The sequence below is a fragment of the Hevea brasiliensis genome, chromosome 8 (genome assembly GCF_030052815.1).
Source record: "Hevea brasiliensis isolate MT/VB/25A 57/8 chromosome 8, ASM3005281v1, whole genome shotgun sequence".
In the NCBI taxonomy this organism is placed as follows: Eukaryota; Viridiplantae; Streptophyta; class Magnoliopsida; order Malpighiales; family Euphorbiaceae; genus Hevea; species Hevea brasiliensis.
In genome coordinates this window covers 25,021,396-25,046,271 of record NC_079500.1, presented here as the reverse complement: position 1 = coordinate 25,046,271, position 24,876 = coordinate 25,021,396, and the positions used below count along the sequence as shown (strand labels likewise).

The window sequence follows — 24,876 nt, the reverse complement described above, 5'->3', positions numbered from 1 at the left end:
ATCATTTTTTTTTAATTTACTTTGAAGATATCAAAGTCAACTTATGCACATTAAGACTCCGTTTGTTTCTTGCCTAGAATATATTTTTTATATTTTTTAATATTTAAGACACTCAGGAAAATGAGTCAATAAAAAATATTTTCCTGATTAATGGAAAAACTAAATCATTTTTAAGGAAAATAACTTCCTATTTTTAAAAGACAAAGAAATCATTTTTTATTTTTTAAATTTTAATAATTTTATTGAAATGTGAAAAATACTTGTACATATATAATATAAATACATATCATTAATTAAACTTTGCAACCAAATAATGGAAATATTTTCATGGAAAACAAATTTTTAGAAAACATATTTCATAAAAAAACATTTTTTCCATATATAAATTATTTCCCACAAAACAAATGGGGCATGAGATTAAAGTTTTTTTCTGAAGTTTTTAGTGATTTTCACAATATAAATCTGATACATTTTAAAATTTTAAAATAGTTTTTTTTATTTTCAATGAAATTGAATCTAGTTTATTGATAAATTAAGAGGCTTCCATCTTTACCTTATTAAGTGGGATTATTAGAGAAACTTATTTACATTTGATTTGTTATGGATTCAAAATATAAATATTTAGATTCTATTTATTTAATATATGAGTTAAATATTATGTTTTAGGTTTACGAGAGTAAAGTTTAGATTAAAATTTCTCCAATTATTTAAATCTAAAATACATTATGTTGAGGCAAAAATTTCTTAAATTATCAAAACTTAAATAACAAATAAAAATGAAAATACTTCTTTCCTTCAACGAGATTCTAATTACGTTTTTATAGAAATATAAAATATTTACAGCTAGTACTTAACATATAGGTCTTTTTATATATTTATGTCTTATATTTATAATAAATGAATTATATAATTTTCCCTATTATGGAAGGGGTGGGTAAGAATTTCCACTTCAAGAAGAACGTATCCAATTTAGTACTAGCCATAAAAGCTAGCTTGAAATCGCACATAGAAATATATACAACCAACTGGCCATATATGACCAAAAGCCTGCATGTAAATAACACCTTCATGTGAGTACATTTGGTCATACCAGCATAGAAAAACAAAATCATATCAAACAAAATCCTTCATCTTCATTGATCATTCTCTGTCTCTCTTCTTCTACAGCACCAAGTCTTCTCGGAATTAATCAATCAATGGATAGTTCGGGTCATCAGCTGCATATTTTTGTCTTTCCCTACATGGCTCATGGCCATATGATTCCAACAGTGGATCTGGCCAAGCTATTTGCTTTGCGAGGCCTAAAGGCTACCATTATCACCACTCCTCTCAATGCACCTCTTATCTCCAAAACTATCCAAAGAACTAAAGGTTTGGGTGTCGACATTGATATTCGAACCCTTAAATTCCCTTCCGTGGAGGCTGGACTACCAGAAGGATGTGAAAACGTGGATTCTGTCACTTCCCATGATAATGGTAGTTTCGAATTGATTTTCAGGTTTAACAAGGCGACAACCATGCTCCAAGAACCTCTTGAAATGCTCCTCCAAGAGTGCCAACCTGATTGCCTTGTTGCTGATTTGCTCTTTCCATGGGCTACCGATGCTGCTGCCAAATTTGGGATTCCAAGGTTAGTGTTCAAAGGCACTTGTTTCTTTTCCTTATGCACCTTAGAATGTATCAGGCTGTATGAGCCGCAGAAGAAAGTCTCCTCGGATTCAGAACCCTTTGTCCTGACTAATGTTCCCGGCGAGATAAAGCTGACAAGAAAACAACTTCCAGATGGTTTGAGACAAGACTTTGATACTGACTATAGCAAATTAATGAGTTAAATTGTAGAATCAGAGTTAAAGAGTTTTGGGATCGTTGTCAACAGCTTCTATGAGGTCGAGCCAGCTTACGTTGATTATTACAGGAAGGTCTTAGGCAGAAGGGCATGGCCTATTATTGGCCGCTTTCGCTATGCAACAGGGGAATTGAAGATAAAGCACAGAGAGGGAATGAAGCATCTATTAGTGAAAACGAGTGTTTGAAATGGCTTGATTCCAAGAAACCCAATTCTGTTATCTACATATGTTTTGGAAGTATGGTCAACTTCAATGCATCTCAGCTTATAGAGATTGCAAGGGCTCTCGAAGCTTCCAAACAGGAATTCATTTGGGCAGTGAGGAGAGACAAGAAAAATCAAGAAGATGAAGAAGATTGGTTACCTAAAGGATTTGAAGAAAGAATGGGGGGGACAGGACTCATAATAAGAGGTTGGGCTCCACAAGTGTTGATTCTTGATCATGAAGCTATAGGAGGATTTTTGACTCATTGTGGATGGGGTTCTGTACTTGAAGCTATAACTTCAGGGAAGCCAATGGTGACATGGCCAGTATTCGCTGATCATTTCTACAACGAGAAGTTGGTGAGTGAGGTTTTACAGATTGGGGTAGGTGTGGGCGTTAAGGAATGGGTTGCCGTGCATGGAGAACATGTTAAAAGCGAAGCCATAGAGACGGCAATTACTGAGGTCATGGTGAGTGGCCAAGCAGAAGAAATGAGGAGAAGAGCAAGGAAGCTTGGAGAAATGGCAAGAAAAGCTGTTGAAGAAGGTGGATCCACATACTTTAATTTGAATGATTTGGTTGAAGAGTTGAGGACTCCCAGGCATCGCCCCTAAGATAAGGGCAATAAAAACATAATAATCAACATTTACAACGAAACTGTTATATATCGGTTTCACTATTTTATTTTTATTGTGACTTGCATTTATAGTTCTTGCAATTTATTTTTTTTTTTTAAAAAACAAATATTACAATAAGTCCAATTAGTTATGGTTTACTTAAAGTATATAATTAAATTTCGAGCTCAAAGTATCATTACACAATTATTTATGTTAAAAAATTATACAATTATATTCATTTATAAAAATTTTCGAAATGAATAAATTATGGCAATATTAGGTTGGTTGAGATAAAAAGTAATTTTTACTTTAAAAGTTAAAAAAAAAAAGAAACCATTATTTACACATTTAACATGCATTTTTCAACATAAAAATAAAAATTATTTTTTTTTATAAAAAATTACTAATAATCTATTTATTTATCTATAATTTATAATGTATTAAAAATATATATAATACTATGAATAAGTGAATGAACTTGGGTGGAACAAAATTTCCTTATATGTTTATATTATATATATATATATATATTAACTAATATAAGTAAATTGAAATTTTAGTCCAATTTTAAAAATAGTTCTACTTATATTAAAAATTCAATTTTATAATTTATAATCTTAATTCTATAATAAAAAAGTACATATTAATTATATATATAAATACTTAAAATTATAAAATTTATTACTATTTCCCTTCTTCATCTTTCCTTTTTCATTATATTCAATTATATTTAATTTACTTGTATCTTTGCGTTTCATTCATATTTCTATTTATATTGCATTCTTATACTATATTTTATTAATTATATTTATTCTAATTTTATTTTAATTTGTATTAAATTTTTTATATTTATAAAAAGAGTTTGATCAATCATATTTTGATTTGAATTAATCCATTAATTCTAATTCTATTTAATTTGTATCAATCCTATTTTAATTTAATTAAACTATTAATTATAATTCTATTTTAATTTGTATTCAAATAACATGTCTAACATGTCTATAAAAATATCTCTTTTGCTAGTTTTTATGCTTAATTTTCACTATATTTTAAAGCAATTATAGCATTAAAAATCAAGTTTTATCAACAATATCAAAAAAGAAAAAATCAGTTTTTGTAACTTGCTAAAATTGATTGTTAATAACAATGATTTTATAACCAATTTATAATTTTAGTTTTTCTAAACTTAAATAGTTAATTTTTAAAAATTTAACAACCTATTTAAAATCAATTGTTATTAACAATTATTTTACAATGATTGTTAAATCGATTGTTAATCGATATTCAAAAAAATAAACTTGAATATTCGATTAGCGATTAAGAAATTGATTACTAAAATCAGTTGTTATTAATAACAGATTTAAAAAATTATTTGCTAATATAGGGAATCAGTTGCTAAATTAAGAACTATTTTAACTAAATCCAAAATTTAGCAACTGATTTATAATCTATTAAATAAATTAATTGTTATTAGCAACAGATAAAAGTTGATTGGTTGCTAACAGTTGCTAAAATTAGAGCCTTTTTTTTAAAGGTTTCAAATTTGCAATCAATTTTTTGTCGATTAAAAGCCTTCTTTTTTTTAATTTATAACCGATTTGTGAATTGATTGCTAATAGTAATAAATTTTTGTAAGTTAATGAAATCGGTTGTAATTAGTAACTGATTTTACAACCAATAGGGAATTAATTGCAAAATTTTCCCCAAAAGTTCCTACTAACTAATTTTTACAATCGATCGAAATTGATTGTTATTAGCAGCGATTTTACAACTAATTGTGAATCGGATACAAAATTTTCTCACAAAAATTTTTGTCTAATTCTTTTAAAAAAATTAGCAATTAACAATCCATTGCAACAATAGATTACTAATTCACAAATATAAATCACTACTTATTTTCTTTTTCTATTACTCTTTTTTTTTTTCTCTCTTTCTTCTCTTTTCCCTCATTTTTTTAATCATTTTTTACTTTCTTATCTATTTTCTCATTCATCATCTTTTTTTTTTCTTATTTTTCTTCTTCATCAACTTTTTTTTTCTCATCTATTATCTTTTTCATCATTTTTTTCTTTCTTATTTTTCTTCTTCTTCTTCTTTTTCTTTCTCATCTAATTTCTTTTTCATCCTCTTTTTTTTCTTAATTATATTTTTTATTTTTTTATTATAATTTATTTTTTGTTTGCATATTTTTTTAGTAAATTATTTTTAGTAATAATTAATTTTTTTCTTAATTTTTGTTATAGTATATATATATGTCAATTTTTTTTACTAATTTGTCTTACAAATTTATTTTTATATTTAATTTTTTATTATTATTTTGACTAATAATTATTAATAGTAATTTGTTTTTATAATTTTTTTATATTAATTTGGTAGTACTAATCTTTCATTAATAAATTAATATTTTAGATAATTTTTAGAATAATTATTGAGAATTTTTATTTATTATTTGAACATTTAATTTTTTTTAAATTATAGCAACCGACTTACAAAATAGTTATAAATTGTTAAACTAAAGGTACCATTTTTTTTATAATTGATTATGTATTGATTACTATTTAGCAATTGATTTTAGTTGCTAAATCGATTGTTAGTAGCAACAGGTAATTTTTAATAAAAAATTTAATTATTTTAATAATTAATTTGATTTTTTATTGCTATTTGATTTATCAACCAATCTCATTGTAATCGATTTGATTGTTTGCTAATCCACTTTTTCTAGTAAATTTATTGTGCAATGTAAAATTTAAATTTTAACTTTTTATTTATTTTTACCGATTATGTTAATTACACAATAATTTAGATTTTTTTAATATCAATAATGCATGAATGAGGAAGTGAACTTGTGAACAAACAAAAAATATCCTTATATACTTATATTATTTATAAAAAATATATTAACTAATTAAATTAAAATTTTGATACTATTTTAAAAGTAATTCTACTTATAGAGAAAAAATCAATTTGTAATTCTATAATCCTAATCCTAAAAACAAAAAGTTCATATTCAATTTCTTATATTTATAAAAAAAATAATAAAATTATAAAATCTATTACTATTTTTCTTATTCACCTTTCCTTTTTATTATATTTAATTTAATTTTACCTTTATATTTCCTTCCTTATTAGTATTTTCTATTTATAGTACATTCTTAAGTATATTATACGTTGATAATCATGTTTATTTTAATTCTATTTTAATCCTATTTTAATTTGGTTAAACTATTAATTATAATTCAATTTTAATTTGTATTCAAATAATATGCCTATAAAATATCTCTTTATTAATTTTATGACTAATTTTCATTATTATCTTTAAGCAATATTATAATATTAAAAATCAAGTTTTATAAACCATTTATTGTGCAAGGTAAAATTTTAATTTTCAATTTTTTAGTTATTTTTATCTGTTGAGTTAATTGCGTAATTTTTTTTCTTTTTTCTTTTTTTTTTTTTTTTAATCTTCATCATATACATTAGCATGATTCCAATTGTGCTATATGTAACTAGAAGACTTTTTTTTTTGTCTTTATATTTTTACTAGCGAAATACAGTGTAATGCACGGTAGTATATATATAGAGAGAGCAAAAGAACTAGAAGAAAATTTATACTAGATTTAATTAGATTATTAAATTATTATTAATTTAAAAAATATAATTTTTTAATTAAAAAAATTTTAATATTGCTATTTAAAATATTAAAATTTTAAAATATTAGCAATAAATTTTAATAAAATAAGTTGATTTTTGCTCTTAAATCAATCGCTTTAATAGCTATAAGATTTTTTTTTAATAGCCATAAGTTATTCTTTGTTTATAATAATAATAATAATAATAATAATAATTATTATTATTATTATTATTATTAAATCATTTTAAAATAATAAAAATAAAATAATATTAAAATAAATTAAAATTTATTAAATAGATAAAAGGAAGGAAAAAAAATTATTTTCCTGATTAATGGAAAAACTAAATCATTTTTAAGGAAAATAACTTCCTATTTTTAAAAGACAAAGAAATCAATTTTTATTTTTTAAATTTTAATAATTTTATTGAAATGTGAAAAACACTTGTACATATATAATATAAATACATATCATTAATTAAACTTTGCAACCAAATAATGGAAATATTTTCATGGAAAACAAATTTTTAGAAAACATATTTCATAAAAAAAAACATTTTTTCCATATATAATTATTTCCCACAAAACAAATGGGGCATGAAATTAAAGTTTTTTTCCGAAGTTTTTAGTGATTTTCACAATATAAATCTGATACATTTTAAAAATTTAAAATAGTTTTTTTATTTTCAATGAAATTGAATCTAGTTTATTGATAAATTAAGAGGCTTCCATCTTTACCTTATTAAGTGGGATTATTAGAGAAACTTATTTACATCTGATTTATTATGGATTCAAAATATAAATATTTAGATTCTATTTATTTAATATATGAGTTAAAATATTATGTTTTAGGTTTATTTAGAGTAAAGTTTAGATTAAAATTTCTCCAATTATTTAAATCTAAAATACATTATGTTGAGGCAAAAATTTCTTAAATTATCAAAACTTAAATAACAAATAAAAATGAAAATACTTCTTTCCTTCAACGAGATTCTAATTACGTTTTATAGAAATATAAAATATTTACAGCTAGTACTTAACATATGGGTCTTTTTATATATTTATGTCTTATATTTATAATAAATGAATTATATAATTTTCCCTATTATGGAAGGGGTGGGTAAGAATTTCCACTTCAAGAAGAACGTATCCAATTTAGTACTTGCCATAAAAGCTAGCTTGAAATCGCACATAGAAATATAGAACCAACTGGCCATATATGCCCAAGAGCCTGCATGTAAATAACACCTTCATTTGAGTACATTTGGTCATACCAGCATAGAAAAACAAAATCATATCAAACAAAATGCTTCATCTTCATTGATCATTCTCTGTCTCTCTTCTTCTACAGCACCAAGTCGTCTCGGCATTAATCAATCAATGGATAGTTCGGGTCATCAGCTGCATATTTTTGTCTTTCCCTACATGGCTCATGGCCATATGATTCCAACAGTGGATCTGGCCAAGCTATTTGCTTTGCGAGGCCTAAAGGCTACCATTATCACCACTCCCCTCAATGCACCTCTTATCTCCAAACCTATCCGAAGAACTAAAGGTTTGGGTGTCGACATTGATATTCGAACCCTTAAATTCCCTTCCGTGGAGGCTGGACTACCAGAAGGATGTGAAAACGTGGATTCTATCACTTCCCATGATAATGGTAGTTTCGAATTGATTTTCAGGTTTAACAAGGCGACAACCATGCTCCAAGAACCTCTTGAAATGCTCCTGCAAGAGTGCCAACCTGATTGCCTTGTTGCTGATTTGCTCTTTCCATGGGCTACCGATGCTGCTGCCAAATTTGGGATTCCAAGGTTAGTGTTTAAAGGCACTTGTTTCTTTTCTTTATGCACCTTAGAATGTATCAAGCTGTATGAGCCGCAGAAGAAAGTCTCCTCGGATTCAGAACCCTTTGTCCTGACTAATGTTCCCGGCGAGATAAAGCTAACAAGAAAACAACTTCCAGATGGTTTAAGACAAGACTTTGATACTGACTATAGCAAATTAATGAGTGAAATTGTAGAATCAGAGTTAAAGAGTTTTGGGATCGTTGTCAACAGCTTCTATGAGGTCGAGCCAGCTTACGTTGATTATTACAGGAAGGTCTTAGGCAGAAGGGCATGGCCTATTGGCCCTGTTTCGCTATGCAACAGGGGAATTGAAGATAAAGCACAGAGAGGGAATGAAGCATCTATTAGTGAAAACGAGTGTTTGAAATGGCTTGATTCCAAGAAACCCAATTCTGTTATCTACATATGTTTTGGAAGTATGGTCAACTTCAATGCATCTCAGCTTATAGAGATTGCAAGGGCTCTCGAAGCTTCCAAACAGGAATTCATTTGGGCAGTGAGGAGAGACAAGAAAAATCAAGAAGATGAAGAAGATTGGTTACCTAAAGGATTTGAAGAAAGAATGGGGGGGACAGGACTCATAATAAGAGGTTGGGCTCCACAAGTGTTGATTCTAGATCATGAAGCTATAGGAGGATTTTTGACTCATTGTGGATGGGGTTCTGTACTTGAAGCTATAACTTCAGGGAAGCCAATGGTGACATGGCCAGTATTCGCTGATCATTTCTACAACGAGAAGTTGGTGAGTGAGGTTTTACAGATTGGGATAGGTGTGGGCGTTAAGGAATGGGTTGCTGTGCATGGAGAACATGTTAAAAGCGAAGCTATAGAGACGGCAATTACTGAGGTCATGGTGAGTGGCCAAGCAGAAGAAATGAGGAGAAGAGCAAGGAAGCTTGGAGAAATGGCAAGAAAAGCTGTTGTAGAATGTGGATCGAAATACTCTAATTTGAATGATTTGGTTGAAGAGTTGAGGACTCCTGCACGCCCTAAGAGAAGGGCAATAAAAACATAATAATCAACATTTACAACGTAACTGTTATATATCGGTTTCACTATTTTATTTTTATTGTGACTTGCATTTATAGTTCTTGCAATTTATTTTTTTTTAAAAAAACAAATATTACAATAAGTCCAATTATTTATGGTTTACTTATAGTATATAATTAAATTTCGAGCTCAAAGTATCATTACACAATTATTTATGTTAAAAAAATTATGCAATTATATTCATTTATAAAAATTTTCAAAATGAATAAATTATGGCAATATTAGGTTGGTTGAGATAAAAAGTAATTTTTACTTTAAAAGTTAAAAAAAAAAACCATTATTTACACATTTAACATGGATTTTTCAACATAAAAATAAAAATTATTTTTTTTTATAAAAAATTACTAATAATCTATTTATTTATCTATAATTTATAATGTGTTAAAAATATATATAATACTATGAATAAGTGAATGAACTTGGGCGGAACACAAACTATCCGTTTTGTTTATATTATTTATAATATATATATATATATATATATATATATATATATATATATATATATATATATATATATATATATATATATATATATATTAACTAATATAAGTAAATTGACATTTTAGTCCTATTTTAAAAATAGTTCTACTTATATTAAAAATTCAATTTTATAATATATAATCTTAATTCTATAATAAAAAAGTACATATTAATTATATATATAAATACTTAAAATTATAAAATTTATTACTATTTCTCTTCTTCATCTTTCCTTTTTCATTATATTCAATTATATTTAATTTACTTGTATCTTTGCGTTTCATTCATATTTCTATTTATATTGCATTCTTATACTATATTTTATTAATTATATTTATTCTAATTTTATTTTAATTTGTATTAAATTTTTTATATTTATAAAAAGAGTTTGATCAATCATATTTTGATTTGAATTAATCCATTAATTCTAATTCTATTTAATTTGTATCAATCCTATTTTAATTTGATTAAACTATTAATTATAATTCTATTTTAATTTGTATTCAAATAACATGTCTAACATGTCTATAAAAATATCTCTTTTGCTTGTTTTTATGCTTAATTTTCACTATATTTTAAAGCAATTATAGCATTAAAAATCAAGTTTTATCAACAATATCAAAAAAGAAAAAATCAATTTTAGTAACTTACTAAAATTGATCGTTAATAGCAATAATTTTATAACCAATTTATAATTTTAGTTTTTCTAAACTTAAATTGTTAATTTTTAAAAATTTAATAACCTATTTAAAATCAATTGTTATTAACAATTATTTTACAATGATTGTTAAATCGATTGCTAATTGATATTAAAAAAAATAAACTTGAATATTCGATTAGCGATTAAGAAATTGATTGCTAAAATTAGTTGTTATTAATAACATATTTAAAAAATCATTTGCTAACATAGGGAATCAGTTTCTAAATTAAGAATTATTTTAACTCACTCCAACATTTAGCAACTGATTTGTAATCTATTACAGAAATTAATTGCTATTAGCAACAGATAAAAGTTGATTGGTTGCTAACAGTTACTAAATTTAGAGCCTTTTTTTTTTAAAGGTTTCAAATTTGCAATCAATTTTTTTGTCGATTAAAAGCCTTTTTTTTTTAAATTTGTAACCGATTTGTGAATTGATTGCTAATAGTATTAAATTTTTGTAACTTAATGAAATCGGTTGTAATTAGTAATTGATTTTGCAACCAATAGGGAATCAATTGCAAAATTTCCTCCAAAAGTTCCCACCCAACTAATTTTTACAACCGATCGAAATTGATTATTATTAGCAGCCGATTTTACAACCGACATGAATCGGTTACAAAATTTTCTGTCAAAAAATTTTTGTCTAATTCTTTTAAAAAAAATTAGCAATTGACAATCCATTGCAAAAATAGATTGCTAATTCACAAATATAAATCACTACTTATTTTCTTTTTTCATTACTCTTTTTTTTTTTTTCTCTCTTTCTTCTCTTTTCTCTCATTTTTTTAATTATTTTTTACTTTCTTATCTATTTTCTCATTCATTATCTTTTTTTTTTCCTTATTTTTCTTCTTCATCAACTTTTTTTTTTCATCTATTATCTTTTTCATCATTTTTTTCTTGCTTATTTTTCTTCTTCTTCTTCTTTTTCTTTCTTATCTAATTTCTTTTTCATCCTCTTTTTTTTCTTAATTATATTTTTTATTTTTTTTATTATAATTTATTTTTTGTTTGCATATTTTTTTTAGTAAATTATTTTTAGTAATAATTAATTTTTTCTTAATTTTTGTTATAGTATATATATGTCAATTTTTTTACTAATTTGTCTTACAAATTTGCTTTTATATTTAATTTTTTATTATTATTTTGACTAATAATTATTAATAGTAATTTGTTTTTATAATATTTTTATATTAATTTTGTAGTACTAATCTTTCATTAATAAATTAATATTTTAGATAATTTTTAGAATAATTATTGAGAATTTTTATTTATTGTTTGAACATTTATTTTTTTTTTTAAATTATAGCAACTGACTTACAAAGCAGTTACAAAATTGTTAAACTAAAGGTACCATTTTTTTTACAATTGATTATGTATTGATTACTATTTAGCAATTGATTTTAGTTGCTAAATCGATTGTTAGTAGCAACAGGTAATTTTTAATAAAAAAATTTTATTTTTTAAAAAATTTAATTATTTTAATAATTGATTTGGTTTTTGATTGCTATTTGATTTATCAACCAATCTCATTGTAATCGATTTGGTTGTTTGCTAATCCACTTTTTCTAGCAAATTTATTGTGCAATGTAAAATTTAAATTTTAACTTTTTATTTATTTTTACCGATTATGTTAATTACACAATAATTTAGATTTTTTTAATATCAATAATGCATGAATGAGGAAGTGAACTTGTGAACAAACAAAAAATATTCTTATATACTTATATTATTTATAAAAAATATATTAACTAATTAAATTAAAATTTTGATACTATTTTAAAAGTAATTCTACTTATAAAGAAAAAATCGATTTGTAATTCTATAATCCTAATCCTAAAAACAAAAAGTTCATATTCAATTTCTTATATTTATAAAAAAAATAATAAAATTATAAAATCTATTACTATTTTTCTTATTCACCTTTCCTTTTTATTATATTTAATTTAATTTTACCTTTATATTTCCTTCCTCATTAGTATTTTCTATTTATAGTACATTCTTAAGTATATTATACGTTGATAATCATGTTTATTTTAATTCTATTTTAATCCTATTTTAATTTGGTTAAACTATTAATTATAATTCAATTTTAATTTGTATTCAAATAATATGCCTATAAAATATCTCTTTATTAATTTTATGACTAATTTTCATTATTATCTTTAAGCAATATTATAATATTAAAAATCAAGTTTTATAAACCATTTATTGTGCAAGGTAAAATTTTAATTTTCAATTTTTTAGTTATTTTTATCTGTTGAGTTAATTGCGTAATTTTTTTTCTTTTTTCTTTTTTTTTTTTTTAATCTTCATCATATACATTAGCATGATTCCAATTGTGCTATATGTAACTAGAAGACTTTTTTTTTTGTCTTTATATTTTTACTAGCGAAATACAGTGTAATGCACGGTAGTATATATATAGAGAGAGCAAAAGAACTAGAAGAAAATTTATACTAGATTTAATTAGATTATTAAATTATTATTAATTTAAAAAATATAATTTTTTAATTAAAAAAATTTTAATATTGCTATTTAAAATATTAAAATTTTAAAATATTAGCAATAAATTTTAATAAAATAAGTTGATTTTTGCTCTTAAATCAATCGCTTTAATAGCTATAAGATTTTTTTTTAATAGCCATAAGTTATTCTTTGTTTATAATAATAATAATAATAATAATAATAATAATAATTATTATTATTATTATTAAATCATTTTAAAATAATAAAAATAAAATAATATTAAAATAAATTAAAATTTATTAAATAGATAAAAGGAAGGAAAAAAAATTATTTTCCTGATTAATGGAAAAACTAAATCATTTTTAAGGAAAATAACTTCCTATTTTTAAAAGACAAAGAAATCAATTTTTATTTTTTAAATTTTAATAATTTTATTGAAATGTGAAAAACACTTGTACATATATAATATAAACACATATCATTAATTAAACTTTGCAACCAAATAATGGAAATATTTTCATGGAAAACAAATTTTTAGAAAACATATTTCATAAAAAAAAACATTTTTTCCATATATAATTATTTCCCACAAAACAAATGGGGCATGAAATTAAAGTTTTTTTCCGAAGTTTTTAGTGATTTTCACAATATAAATCTGATACATTTTAAAAATTTTAAATAGTTTTTTTATTTTCAATGAAATTGAATCTAGTTTATTGATAAATTAAGAGGCTTCCATCTTTACCTTATTAAGTGGGATTATTAGAGAAACTTATTTACATCTGATTTATTATGGATTCAAAATATAAATATTTAGATTCTATTTATTTAATATATGAGTTAAAATATTATGTTTTAGGTTTACGAGAGTAAAGTTTAGATTAAAATTTCTCCAATTATTTAAATCTAAAATACATTATGTTGAGGCAAAAATTTCTTAAATTATCAAAACTTAAATAACAAATAAAAATGAAAATACTTCTTTCCTTCAACGAGATTCTAATTACGTTTTATAGAAATATAAAATATTTACAGCTAGTACTTAACATATGGGTCTTTTTATACATTTATGTCTTATATTTATAATAAATGAATTATATAATTTTCCCTATTATGGAAGGGGTGGGTAAGAATTTCCACTTCAAGAAGAACGTATCCAATTTAGTACTTGCCATAAAAGCTAGCTTGAAATCGCACATAGAAATATACAACCAACTGACCATATATGCCCAAGAGCCTGCATGTAAATAACACCTTCATTTGAGTACATTTGGTCATACCAGCATAGAAAAACAAAATCATATCAAACAAAATGCTTCATCTTCATTGATCATTCTCTGTCTCTCTTCTTCTACAGCACCAAGTCGTCTCGGCATTAATCAATCAATGGATAGTTCGGGTCATCAGCTGCATATTTTTGTCTTTCCCTACATGGCTCATGGCCATATGATTCCAACAGTGGATCTGGCCAAGCTATTTGCTTTGCGAGGCCTAAAGGCTACCATTATCACCACTCCCCTCAATGCACCTCTTATCTCCAAAACTATCCGAAGAACTAAAGGTTTGGGTGTCGACATTGATATTCGAACCCTTAAATTCCCTTCCGTGGAGGCTGGACTACCAGAAGGATGTGAAAACGTGGATTCTATCACTTCCCATGATAATGGTAGTTTCGAATTGATTTTCAGGTTTAACAAGGCGACAACCATGCTCCAAGAACCTCTTGAAATGCTCCCGCAAGAGTGCCAACCTGATTGCCTTGTTGCCGATTTGCTCTTTCCATGGGCTACCGATGTCGCCAAATTTGGGATTCCAAGGTTAGTGTTTAAAGGCACTTGTTTCTTTTCTTTATGCACCTTAGAATGTATCAGGCTGTATGAGCCGCAGAAGAAAGTCTCCTCGGATTCAGAACCCTTTGTCCTGACTAATGTTCCCGGCGAGATAAAGCTAACAAGAAAACAACTTCCAGATGGTTTGAGACAAGACTTTGATACTGACTATAGCAAATTAATGAGTGAAATTGTAGAATCAGAGTTAAAGAGTTTTGGGATCGTTGTCAACAGCTTCTATGAGGTCGAGCCACCTTACGTTGATTATTACAGAAGGTCTTAGGCGTATGGGCATGGTTTATTGGCCCTGCTTTCGCTATGCAACAGGAATTGAAGATAAAGCACGAGAGGGAATGAAGCATCTATTAGTGAAAACGAGTGTTTGAAATGGCTTGATTCCAAGAAACCCAATTCTGTTATCTACATATGTTTTGGAAGTATGGTCAACTTCAATGCATCTCAGCTTATAGAGATTGCAAGGGCTCTCGAAGCTTCCAAACAGGAATTCATTTGGGCAGTGAGGAGAGACAAGAAAATCAAGAAGATGAAGAAGATTGGTTACCTAAAGGATTTGAAGAAAGAATGGGGGGGACAGGACTCATAATAAGAGGTTGGGCTCCACAAGTGTTGATTCTAGATCATGAAGCTATAGGAGGATTTTTGACTCATTGTGGATGGGGTTCTGTACTTGAAGCTATAACTTCAGGGAAGCCAATGGTGACATGGCCAGTATTCGCTGATCATTTCTACAACGAGAAGTTGGTGAGTGAGGTTTTACAGATTGGGATAGGTGTGGGCGTTAAGGAATGGGTTGCTGTGCATGGAGAACATGTTAAAAGCGAAGCTATAGAGACGGCAATTACTGAGGTCATGGTGAGTGGCCAAGCAGAAGAAATGAGGAGAAGAGCAAGGAAGCTTGGAGAAATGGCAAGAAAAGTCATGAAGAAGGTGGATCCACATACTCTAATTTGAATGATTTGGTTGAAGAGTTGAGGACTCCCAGGCATCGCCCCTAAGATAAGGGCAATAAAAACATAATAATCAACATTTACAACGAAACTGTTATATATCGGTTTCACTATTTTATTTTTATTGTGACTTGCATTTATAGTTCTTGCAATTTATTTTTTTTAAAAAAAACAAATATTACAATAAGTCCAATTATTTATGGTTTACTTATAGTATATAATTAAATTTCGAGCTCAAAGTATCATTACACAATTATTTATGTTAAAAAAATTATGCAATTATATTCATTTATAAAAATTTTCAAAATGAATAAATTATGGCAATATTAGGTTGGTTGAGATAAAAAGTAATTTTTACTTTAAAAGTTAAAAAAACCATTATTTACACATTTAACATGGATTTTTCAACATAAAAATAAAAATTATTTTTTTATAAAAATTACTAATAATCTATTTATTTATCTATAATTTATAATGTGTTAAAAATATATATAATACTATGAATAAGTGAATGAACTTGGGAGGAACAAACTCTTACTTTTATGTTTATATTATTTATAATATATATATATATATATATATATATATATATATATATATATATATATATATATATATATATATATATATTAACTAATATAAGTAAATTGACATTTTAGTCCTATTTTAAAAATAGTTCTACTTATATTAAAAATTCAATTTTATAATATATAATCTTAATTCTATAATAAAAAAGTACATATTAATTATATATATAAATACTTAAAATTATAAAATTTATTACTATTTCTCTTCTTCTTCTTTCCTTTATCATTATATTCAATTATATTTAATTTACTTGTATCTTTGCGTTTCATTCATATTTCTATTTATATTGCATTCTTATACTATATTTTATTAATTATATTTATTCTAATTTTATTTTAATTTGTATTAAATTTTTTATATTTATAAAAAGAGTTTGATCAATCATATTTTGATTTGAATTAATCCATTAATTCTAATTCTATTTAATTTGTATCAATCCTATTTTAATTTGATTAAACTATTAATTATAATTCTATTTTAATTTGTATTCAAATAACATGTCTAACATGTCTATAAAAATATCTCTTTTGCTAGTTTTTATGCTTAATTTTCTCTATATTTTAAAGCAATTATAGCATTAAAAATCAAGTTTTATCAACAATATCAAAAAAGAAAAAATCAATTTTAGTAACTTACTAAAATTGATCGTTAATAGCAATAATTTTATAACCAATTTATAATTTTAGTTTTTCTAAACTTAAATAGTTAATTTTTAAAAATTTAATAACCTATTTAAAATCAATTGTTATTAACAATTATTTTACAATGATTGTTAAATCGATTGCTAATTTATATTAAAAAAAATAAACTTGAATATTCGATTAGCGATTAAGAAATTGATTGCTAAAATTAGTTGTTATTAATAACATATTTAAAAAATCATTTGCTAACATAGGGAATCAGTTTCTAAATTAAGAATTATTTTAACTCACTCCAACATTTAGCAACTGATTTGTAATCTATTACAGAAATTAATTGCTATTAGCAACAGATAAAAGTTGATTGGTTGCTAACAGTTACTAAATTTAGAGCCTTTTTTTTTTTCAAAGGTTTCAAATTTGCAATCAATTTTTTTGTCGATTAAAAGCCTTTTTTTTTTAAATTTGTAACCGATTTGTGAATTGATTGCTAATAGTATTAAATTTTTGTAACTTAATGAAATCGGTTGTAATTAGTAATTGATTTTGCAACCAATAGGGAATCAATTGCAAAATTTCCTCCAAAAGTTCCCACCCAACTAATTTTTACAACCGATCGAAATTGATTATTATTAGCAGCCGATTTTACAACTGATTGCGAATCGGTTACAAAATTTTCACAAAAATTTTTGTCTAATTCTTTTAAAAAAAATTAGCAATTGACAATCCATTGCAAAAATAGATTGCTAATTCACAAATATAAATCACTACTTATTTTCTTTTTTCATTACTCTTTTTTTTTTTTTCTCTCTTTCTTCTCTTTTCTCTCATTTTTTTAATTATTTTTTACTTTCTTATCTATTTTCTCATTCATTATCTTTTTTTTTTCCTTATTTTTCTTCTTCATCAACTTTTTTTTTTCATCTATTATCTTTTTCATCATTTTTTTCTTGCTTATTTTTCTTCTTCTTCTTCTTTTTCTTTCTTATCTAATTTCTTTTTCATCCTCTTTTTTTTCTTAATTATATTTTTTATTTTTTTTATTATAATTTATTTTTTGTTTGCATATTTTTTTTAGTAAATTATTTTTAGTAATAATTAATTTTTTCTTAATTTTTGTTATAGTATATATATGTCAATTTTTTTACTAATTTGTCTTACAAATTTGCTTTTATATTTAATTTTTTATTATTATTTTGACTAATAATTATTAATAGTAATTTGTTTTTATAATATTTTTATATTAATTTTGTAGTACTAATCTTTCATTAATAAATTAATATTTTAGATAATTTTTAGAATAATTATTGAGAATTTTTATTTATTATTTAAACATTTAATTTTTTTTTAAATTATAGCAACCGACTTACAAAGCAGTTATAAAATTGTTAAACTAAAGGTACCATTTTTTTTTACAATTGATTATGTATTGATTACTATTTAGCAATTGATTTTAGTTGCTAAATCGATTGTTAGTAGCAACAGGTAATTTTTAATAAAAAAATTTTATTTTTTAAAAAATTTAATTATTTTAATAATTGATTTGGTTTTTGATTGCTATTTGATTTATCAACCAATCTCATTGTAATCGATTTGGTTGTTTGCTAATCCACTTTTTCTAGCAAATTTATTGTGCAATGTAAAATTTAAATTTTAACTTTTTATTTATTTTTACCGATTATGTTAATTACACAATAATTTAGATTTTTTTAATATCAATAATGCATGAATGAGGAAGTGAACTTGTGAACAAACAAAAAATATTCTTATATACTTATATTATTTATAAAAAATATATTAACTAATTAAATTAAAATTTTGATACTATTTTAAAAGTAATTCTACTTATAAAGAAAAAATCGATTTGTAATTCTATAATCCTAATCCTAAAAACAAAAAGTTCATATTCAATTTCTTATATTTATAAAAAAAATAATAAAATTATAAAATCTATTACTATTTTTCTTATTCACCTTTCCTTTTTATTATATTTAATTTAATTTTACCTTTATATTTCCTTCCTCATTAGTATTTTCTATTTATAGTACATTCTTAAGTATATTATACGTTGATAATCATGTTTATTTTAATTCTATTTTAATTTGTATTAATCCTATTTTAATTTGGTTAAACTATTAATTATAATTCAATTTTAATTTGTATTCAAATAATATGCCTATAAAATATCTCTTTATTAATTTTATGACTAATTTTCATTATTATCTTTAAGCAATATTATAATATTAAAAATCAAGTTTTATAAACCATTTATTGTGCAAGGTAAAATTTTAATTTTCAATTTTTTAGTTATTTTTATCTGTTGAGTTAATTGCGTAATTTTTTTTTTTTTTTTTTTTTTATCTTCATCATATACGTTAGCATGATTCCAATTGTGTTATATGTAACTAGAAGACTTTTTTTTTGTCTTTATATTTTTACTAGCGAAATACAGTGTAATGCACGGTAGTATATATATAGAGAGAGCAAAAGAACTAGAAGAAAATTTATACTAGATTTAATTAGATTATTAAATTATTATTAATTTAAAAAATATAATTTTTTAATTAAAAAAATTTTAATATTGCTATTTAAAATATTAAAATTTTAAAATATTAGCAATAAATTTTAATAAAATAAGTTGATTTTTGCTCTTAAATCAATCGCTTTAATAGCTATAAGATTTTTTTTTAATAGCCATAAGTTATTCTTTGTTTATAATAATAATAATAATAATAATTATTATTATTATTATTATTATTAAATTATTTTAAAATAATATTAAAATAAATTAAAATTTATTAAATAGATAAAAGGAAGGAAAAAAAATTTTTAAGTATTGATTTTTCTTCAAAGTAAACATGGATCTTAATTTTACTACCATTAATATTTTCAAATTAAAAATTATAGAATATGATAATGTGTAATAATTATATTTAGTAATTATATGTTATAGCTATTTAGAAAATACATAAAAAAATTTAATGTTGATTTTTATTTTTTTTAAAAAAATTAAAAATTAATAAATATACATTACCTTTAATAATTAGAGATGTTTAAAAGAAAATTCAATCATTAGTTTCTCACAAAAATTCAAACATCCCTTATACTTGGTATAATCACAAAAATTCAATTTCTCATCTTAAATTTGTTTTACAAAAATAGAAATCACCACATTATCAGGAAGCCAAAATAGAATATATACAAAGTTAGCATATGTGTTTGTTGGGTATGATTAATAAATTAGTCTAATTAACTCTTAATTTTTTTTATCTTTAATTAAATTGAGCTTTTTATATATTTGTAATAATTAAATAATAAAAGTAATAGCTACTTACTATAGTATTAAAGTGTAATAATTAAATAATTTATAACTTATATATTCATAATTAAGGAATTAATAATTTAATCATAATTTAAATAAATTATATAATTAATTAATAAAAAATAGAGAGAATTTAATAAAATTACTTGGCATATATATATATATATATATATATATATATATAAAATTTAAAACTTTTTCTAAATAATACTAAAACAATATAACAAGATTAATATTAACCAAAGTAATAATATTAATTATTTATTAATTATACAACAAAAAATATTAAAAAATAATGAAAATTGAATATTAATATAAATTTCTTGTTTACTATGACTGAAAATAAAATTTTATTTCATTTTTCCATAATTCATTTTATATATATATATATATATATATATATATAATTGAAAATATATTTTTATTAAATATACACTAAAATTAGATAAATAAAAATAAAACATTAAAGTAAATTAAAATTAATTAAATATATAAAAAATAGAGAAAATGTAAAGTATTTAACTCCATGTGATTACTTTTATAGTATAATTTTAAATTATTTTATTAAATTTAAGATATATAATTATTAAATTTTTATGATCAAATGAAATACTTAAAAATTTGAGAATCATTAAATAAAAATTTTATAAAAATATTAAAATATATCTAATATTTTTAATTGGTCATGAAAATTATAGTAACAATGGTAATAATAAAGATATTTAAAAGAAAATTAGAAAGAGAATTAAATAAAAAATAAAATTAAATATTTAACATAAAAGATAATAATTATTATAATTATAAAATATAATAATTTCTAAATAGTAAGTTCTATGTGGCAAAATTAAGAAAAAATATGTTTACATGGCTAGCCCTTTTCTTAGAATATCACGTGGCAACACTAAGTGAAAATCTTTCTATATATATATATATATTTTATTGAATAAATAAATTTAATTTCTAAATTTTAATAATTAAGTTTATTAATTTACATTAATAATAAATAAATTGATTAAATAATTTTATAAAATCCATAAAATAAATATATTATTAAAAAAATATAAATATTTAAATTTAAATTTATTAAAAAATGTATAAAATTTTTCACTTCAACTGCGCGCCAAAAAAAATTCAAATTTCCCTTTCTTTCTTGTCAACCAAACATCTAATTTTAAAGTCAAAATCTCTTTTAAAAATTTTAAAATATCATTAAAAAATATATAAGCATTATTAAAATTATAGATAATATTTTATATGTAAAATAAATAATGAAAGCCACTAAAATAATTAAAAATTTAAATTTAATTTTCCTTATAGATATGAGATTAAAATAATATTATAATGGAGAAACAAAGAAAATCTAAAGCCATTTCTTATAATTTAAATTTTAAATATATGGCTTATATATATATAAATATAATTTGAATAATATCTGTAAATTTTTTAATATTACTTTAAAAAATTTTAAAACAGATTTTGAGATTAAGATTTAGTTGATTAATGAAAAGAAAGGACAATTTGAATTTTATTTTTTTTATTTAGTTAAAATAAAGGAATTTTTATATATTTTTTCGCACTGTTTCAATTGATTTTATTTTTCTTTGTAACTTTTTTTATACTCTTTTTTTTTTCTTCCTAAGCAGCTACCATATACATATTTCAACTATAATTAAAACCAAATTGTCAATAAAAAAATGACATAATTAAAAAATTCAAAAAATGTTTAGAATTTTTTTATCATTAAGCCTTTCAAAATTAATCATTTTTTTTTTAATTTACTTTGAAGATATCAAAGTCAACTTATGCACATTAAGACTCCGTTTGTTTCATGTCTAGAAAATATTTTTTATATTTTTTAATATTTAAGACACTCAGAAAAATGAGTCAATAAAAAATATTTTCCTGATTAATGGAAAAACTAAATCATTTTTAAGGAAAATAACTTCCTATTTTTAAAAGACAAAGAAATCAATTTTTATTTTTTAAATTTTAATAATTTTATTGAAATGTGAAAAACACTTGTACATATATAATATAAATACATATCATTAATTAAACTTTGCAACCAAATAATGGAAATATTTTCATGGAAAACAAATTTTTAGAAAACATATTTCATAAAAAAAACATTTTTTCCATATATAATTATTTCCCACAAAACAAATGGGGCATGAAATTAAAGTTTTTTTCCGAAGTTTTTAGTGATTTTCACAATATAAATCTGATACATTTTAAAAATTTAAAATAGTTTTTTTATTTTCAATGAAATTGAATCTAGTTTATTGATAAATTAAGAGGCTTCCATCTTTACCTTATTAAGTGGGATTATTAGAGAAACTTATTTACATCTGATTTATTATGGATTCAAAATATAAATATTTAGATTCTATTTATTTAATATATGAGTTAAAATATTATGTTTTAGGTTTACGAGAGTAAAGTTTAGATTAAAATTTCTCCAATTATTTAAATCTAAAATACATTATGTTGAGGCAAAAATTTCTTAAATTATCAAAACTTAAATAACAAATAAAAATGAAAATACTTCTTTCCTTCAACGAGATTCTAATTACGTTTTATAGAAATATAAAATATTTACAGCTAGTACTTAACATATGGGTCTTTTTATATATTTATGTCTTATATTTATAATAAATGAATTATATAATTTTCCCTATTATGGAAGGGGTGGGTAAGAATTTCCACTTCAAGAAGAACGTATCCAATTTAGTACTTGCCATAAAAGCTAGCTTGAAATCGCACATAGAAATATAGAACCAACTGGCCATATATGCCCAAGAGCACGCATGTAAATAACACCTTCATTTGAGTACATTTGGTCATACCAAAGATAGAAAAACAAAATCATATCAAACAAAATGCTTCATCTTCATTGATCATTCTCTGTCTCTCTTCTTCTACAAAGACCAAGTCGTCTCGGCATTAATCAATCAATGGATAGTTCGGTCATCAGTGCATATTTTTGTCTTTCCCTACATGGCTCATGGCCATATGATTCCAACAGTGGATCCGCCAAGCTATTTGCTTTGCGAGGCCTAAAGGCTACCATTATCACCACTCCCTCACTGCACCTCTTATCTCCCAAACTATCCAAAGAACTAAAGGTTTGGGTGTCGACATTGATATTCGAACCCTTAAATTCCCTTCCGTGGAGGCTGGACTACCAGAAGGATGTGAAAACGTGGATTCTATCACTTCCCATGATAATGGTAGTTTCGAATTGATTTTCAGGTTTAACAAGGCGACAACCATGCTCCAAGAACCTCTTGAAATGCTCTGCAAGAGTGCCAACCTGATTGCCTTGTTGCCGATTTGCTCTTTCCATGGGCTACCGATGTCGCCAAATTTGGGATTCCAAGGTTAGTGTTTAAAGGCACTTGTTTCTTTTCTTTATGCACCTTAGAATGTATCAGTCAGTATGAGCCGCAGAAGAAAGTCTCCTGATTCGTAACCCTTTGTCCCGACTAATGTTCCGTGAGATAAAGCTAACAAGAAAACAACTTCCAGATGGTTTGAGACAAGACTTTGATAATCGACTATAGCAAATTAATGAGTGAAATTGTAGAATCAGAGTTAAAGAGTTTTGGGATCGTTGTCAACGGCTTCTATGAGGTCGAGCCACTTTACGTTGATTATTACAGAAGGTCTTAGTGTATGGGCATGGTTTATTGGCCTGTTTCGCTATGCAACAGGGGAATTGAAGATAAAGCACAGAGAGGGAATGAAGCATCTATTAGTGAAAACGAGTGTTTGAAATGGCTTGATTCCAAGAAACCCAATTCGTTATCTACATATGTTTTGGAAGTATGGTCAACTTCAATGCATCTCACTTATAGAGATTGCAAGGGCTCTCAAGCTTCCAAACAGAATTCATTTGGGCGTGAGGAGAGACAAGAAAATCAAGAAGATGAAGAAGATTGGTTACCTAAAGGATTTGAAGAAAGAATGGGGGACAGGACTCATAATAAGAGGTTGGGCTCCACAAGTGTTGATTCTAGATCATGAAGCTATAGGAGGATTTTTGACTCATTGTGGATGGGGTTCTCAGACTTGAAGCTATAACCAGTGGAAGCCAATGGTGACATGGCCAGATTCGCGATCATTTCTACAACGAGAAGTTGGTGAGTGAGGTTTCTGATTGGGATAGGTGTGGGCGTTAAGGAATGGGTTGCTGTGCATGGAGAACATGTTAAAAGCGAAGCTATAGAGACGGCAATTACTGAGGTCATGGTGAGTGGCCAAGCAGAAGAAATGAGGAGAAGAGCAAGGAAGCTTGGAGAAATGGCAAGAAAAGTCATGAAGAAGGTGGATCCACATACTCTAATTTGAATGATTTGGTTGAAGAGTTGAGGACTCCTGCATCGCCCCTAAGATAAGGGCAATAAAAACATAATAATCAACATTTACAACGAAACTGTTATATATCGGTTTCACTATTTTATTTTTATTGTGACTTGCATTTATAGTTCTTGCAATTTATTTTTTTAAAAAAAAATAAATATTACAATAAGTCCAATTATTTATGGTTTACTTATAGTATATAATTAAATTTCGAGCTCAAAGTATCATTACACAATTATTTATGTTAAAAAAATTATGCAATTATATTCATTTATAAAAATTTTCAAAATGAATAAATTATGGCAATATTAGGTTGGT

General features: G+C 24.2%; 2 protein-coding genes and 2 pseudogenes across 2 annotated transcripts; all 4 read left to right on the top strand.

Moving 5' to 3' along the window:
• Positions 1 to 1,194: 1,194 nt before the first annotated feature.
• LOC131182505 (scopoletin glucosyltransferase-like) lies at positions 1,195 to 2,665 on the top strand (annotated as a pseudogene).
• Positions 2,666 to 7,603: 4,938 nt separating this feature from the next.
• On the top strand, positions 7,604 to 9,161 carry LOC131182106 (scopoletin glucosyltransferase-like). Its single transcript, XM_058150756.1, has one exon. It carries the CDS (start codon positions 7,677 to 7,679, stop codon positions 9,159 to 9,161), a length of 1,485 nt encoding a protein of 494 aa, XP_058006739.1. The 5' UTR covers positions 7,604 to 7,676.
• Positions 9,162 to 14,129: 4,968 nt separating this feature from the next.
• On the top strand, positions 14,130 to 15,696 carry LOC131182504 (scopoletin glucosyltransferase-like; annotated as a pseudogene).
• Positions 15,697 to 22,875: 7,179 nt separating this feature from the next.
• On the top strand, positions 22,876 to 24,593 carry LOC110641449 (scopoletin glucosyltransferase). The gene is given in 14 exon segments (XM_021793164.2): positions 22,876 to 22,888; positions 23,123 to 23,224; positions 23,227 to 23,277; positions 23,280 to 23,486; positions 23,489 to 23,657; positions 23,659 to 23,691; positions 23,693 to 23,750; positions 23,752 to 23,995; positions 23,998 to 24,097; positions 24,099 to 24,170; positions 24,172 to 24,312; positions 24,314 to 24,349; positions 24,351 to 24,511; positions 24,514 to 24,593. Coding segments are annotated over 14 exon segments (1,467 nt in total).
• Positions 24,594 to 24,876: the final 283 nt, after the last annotated feature.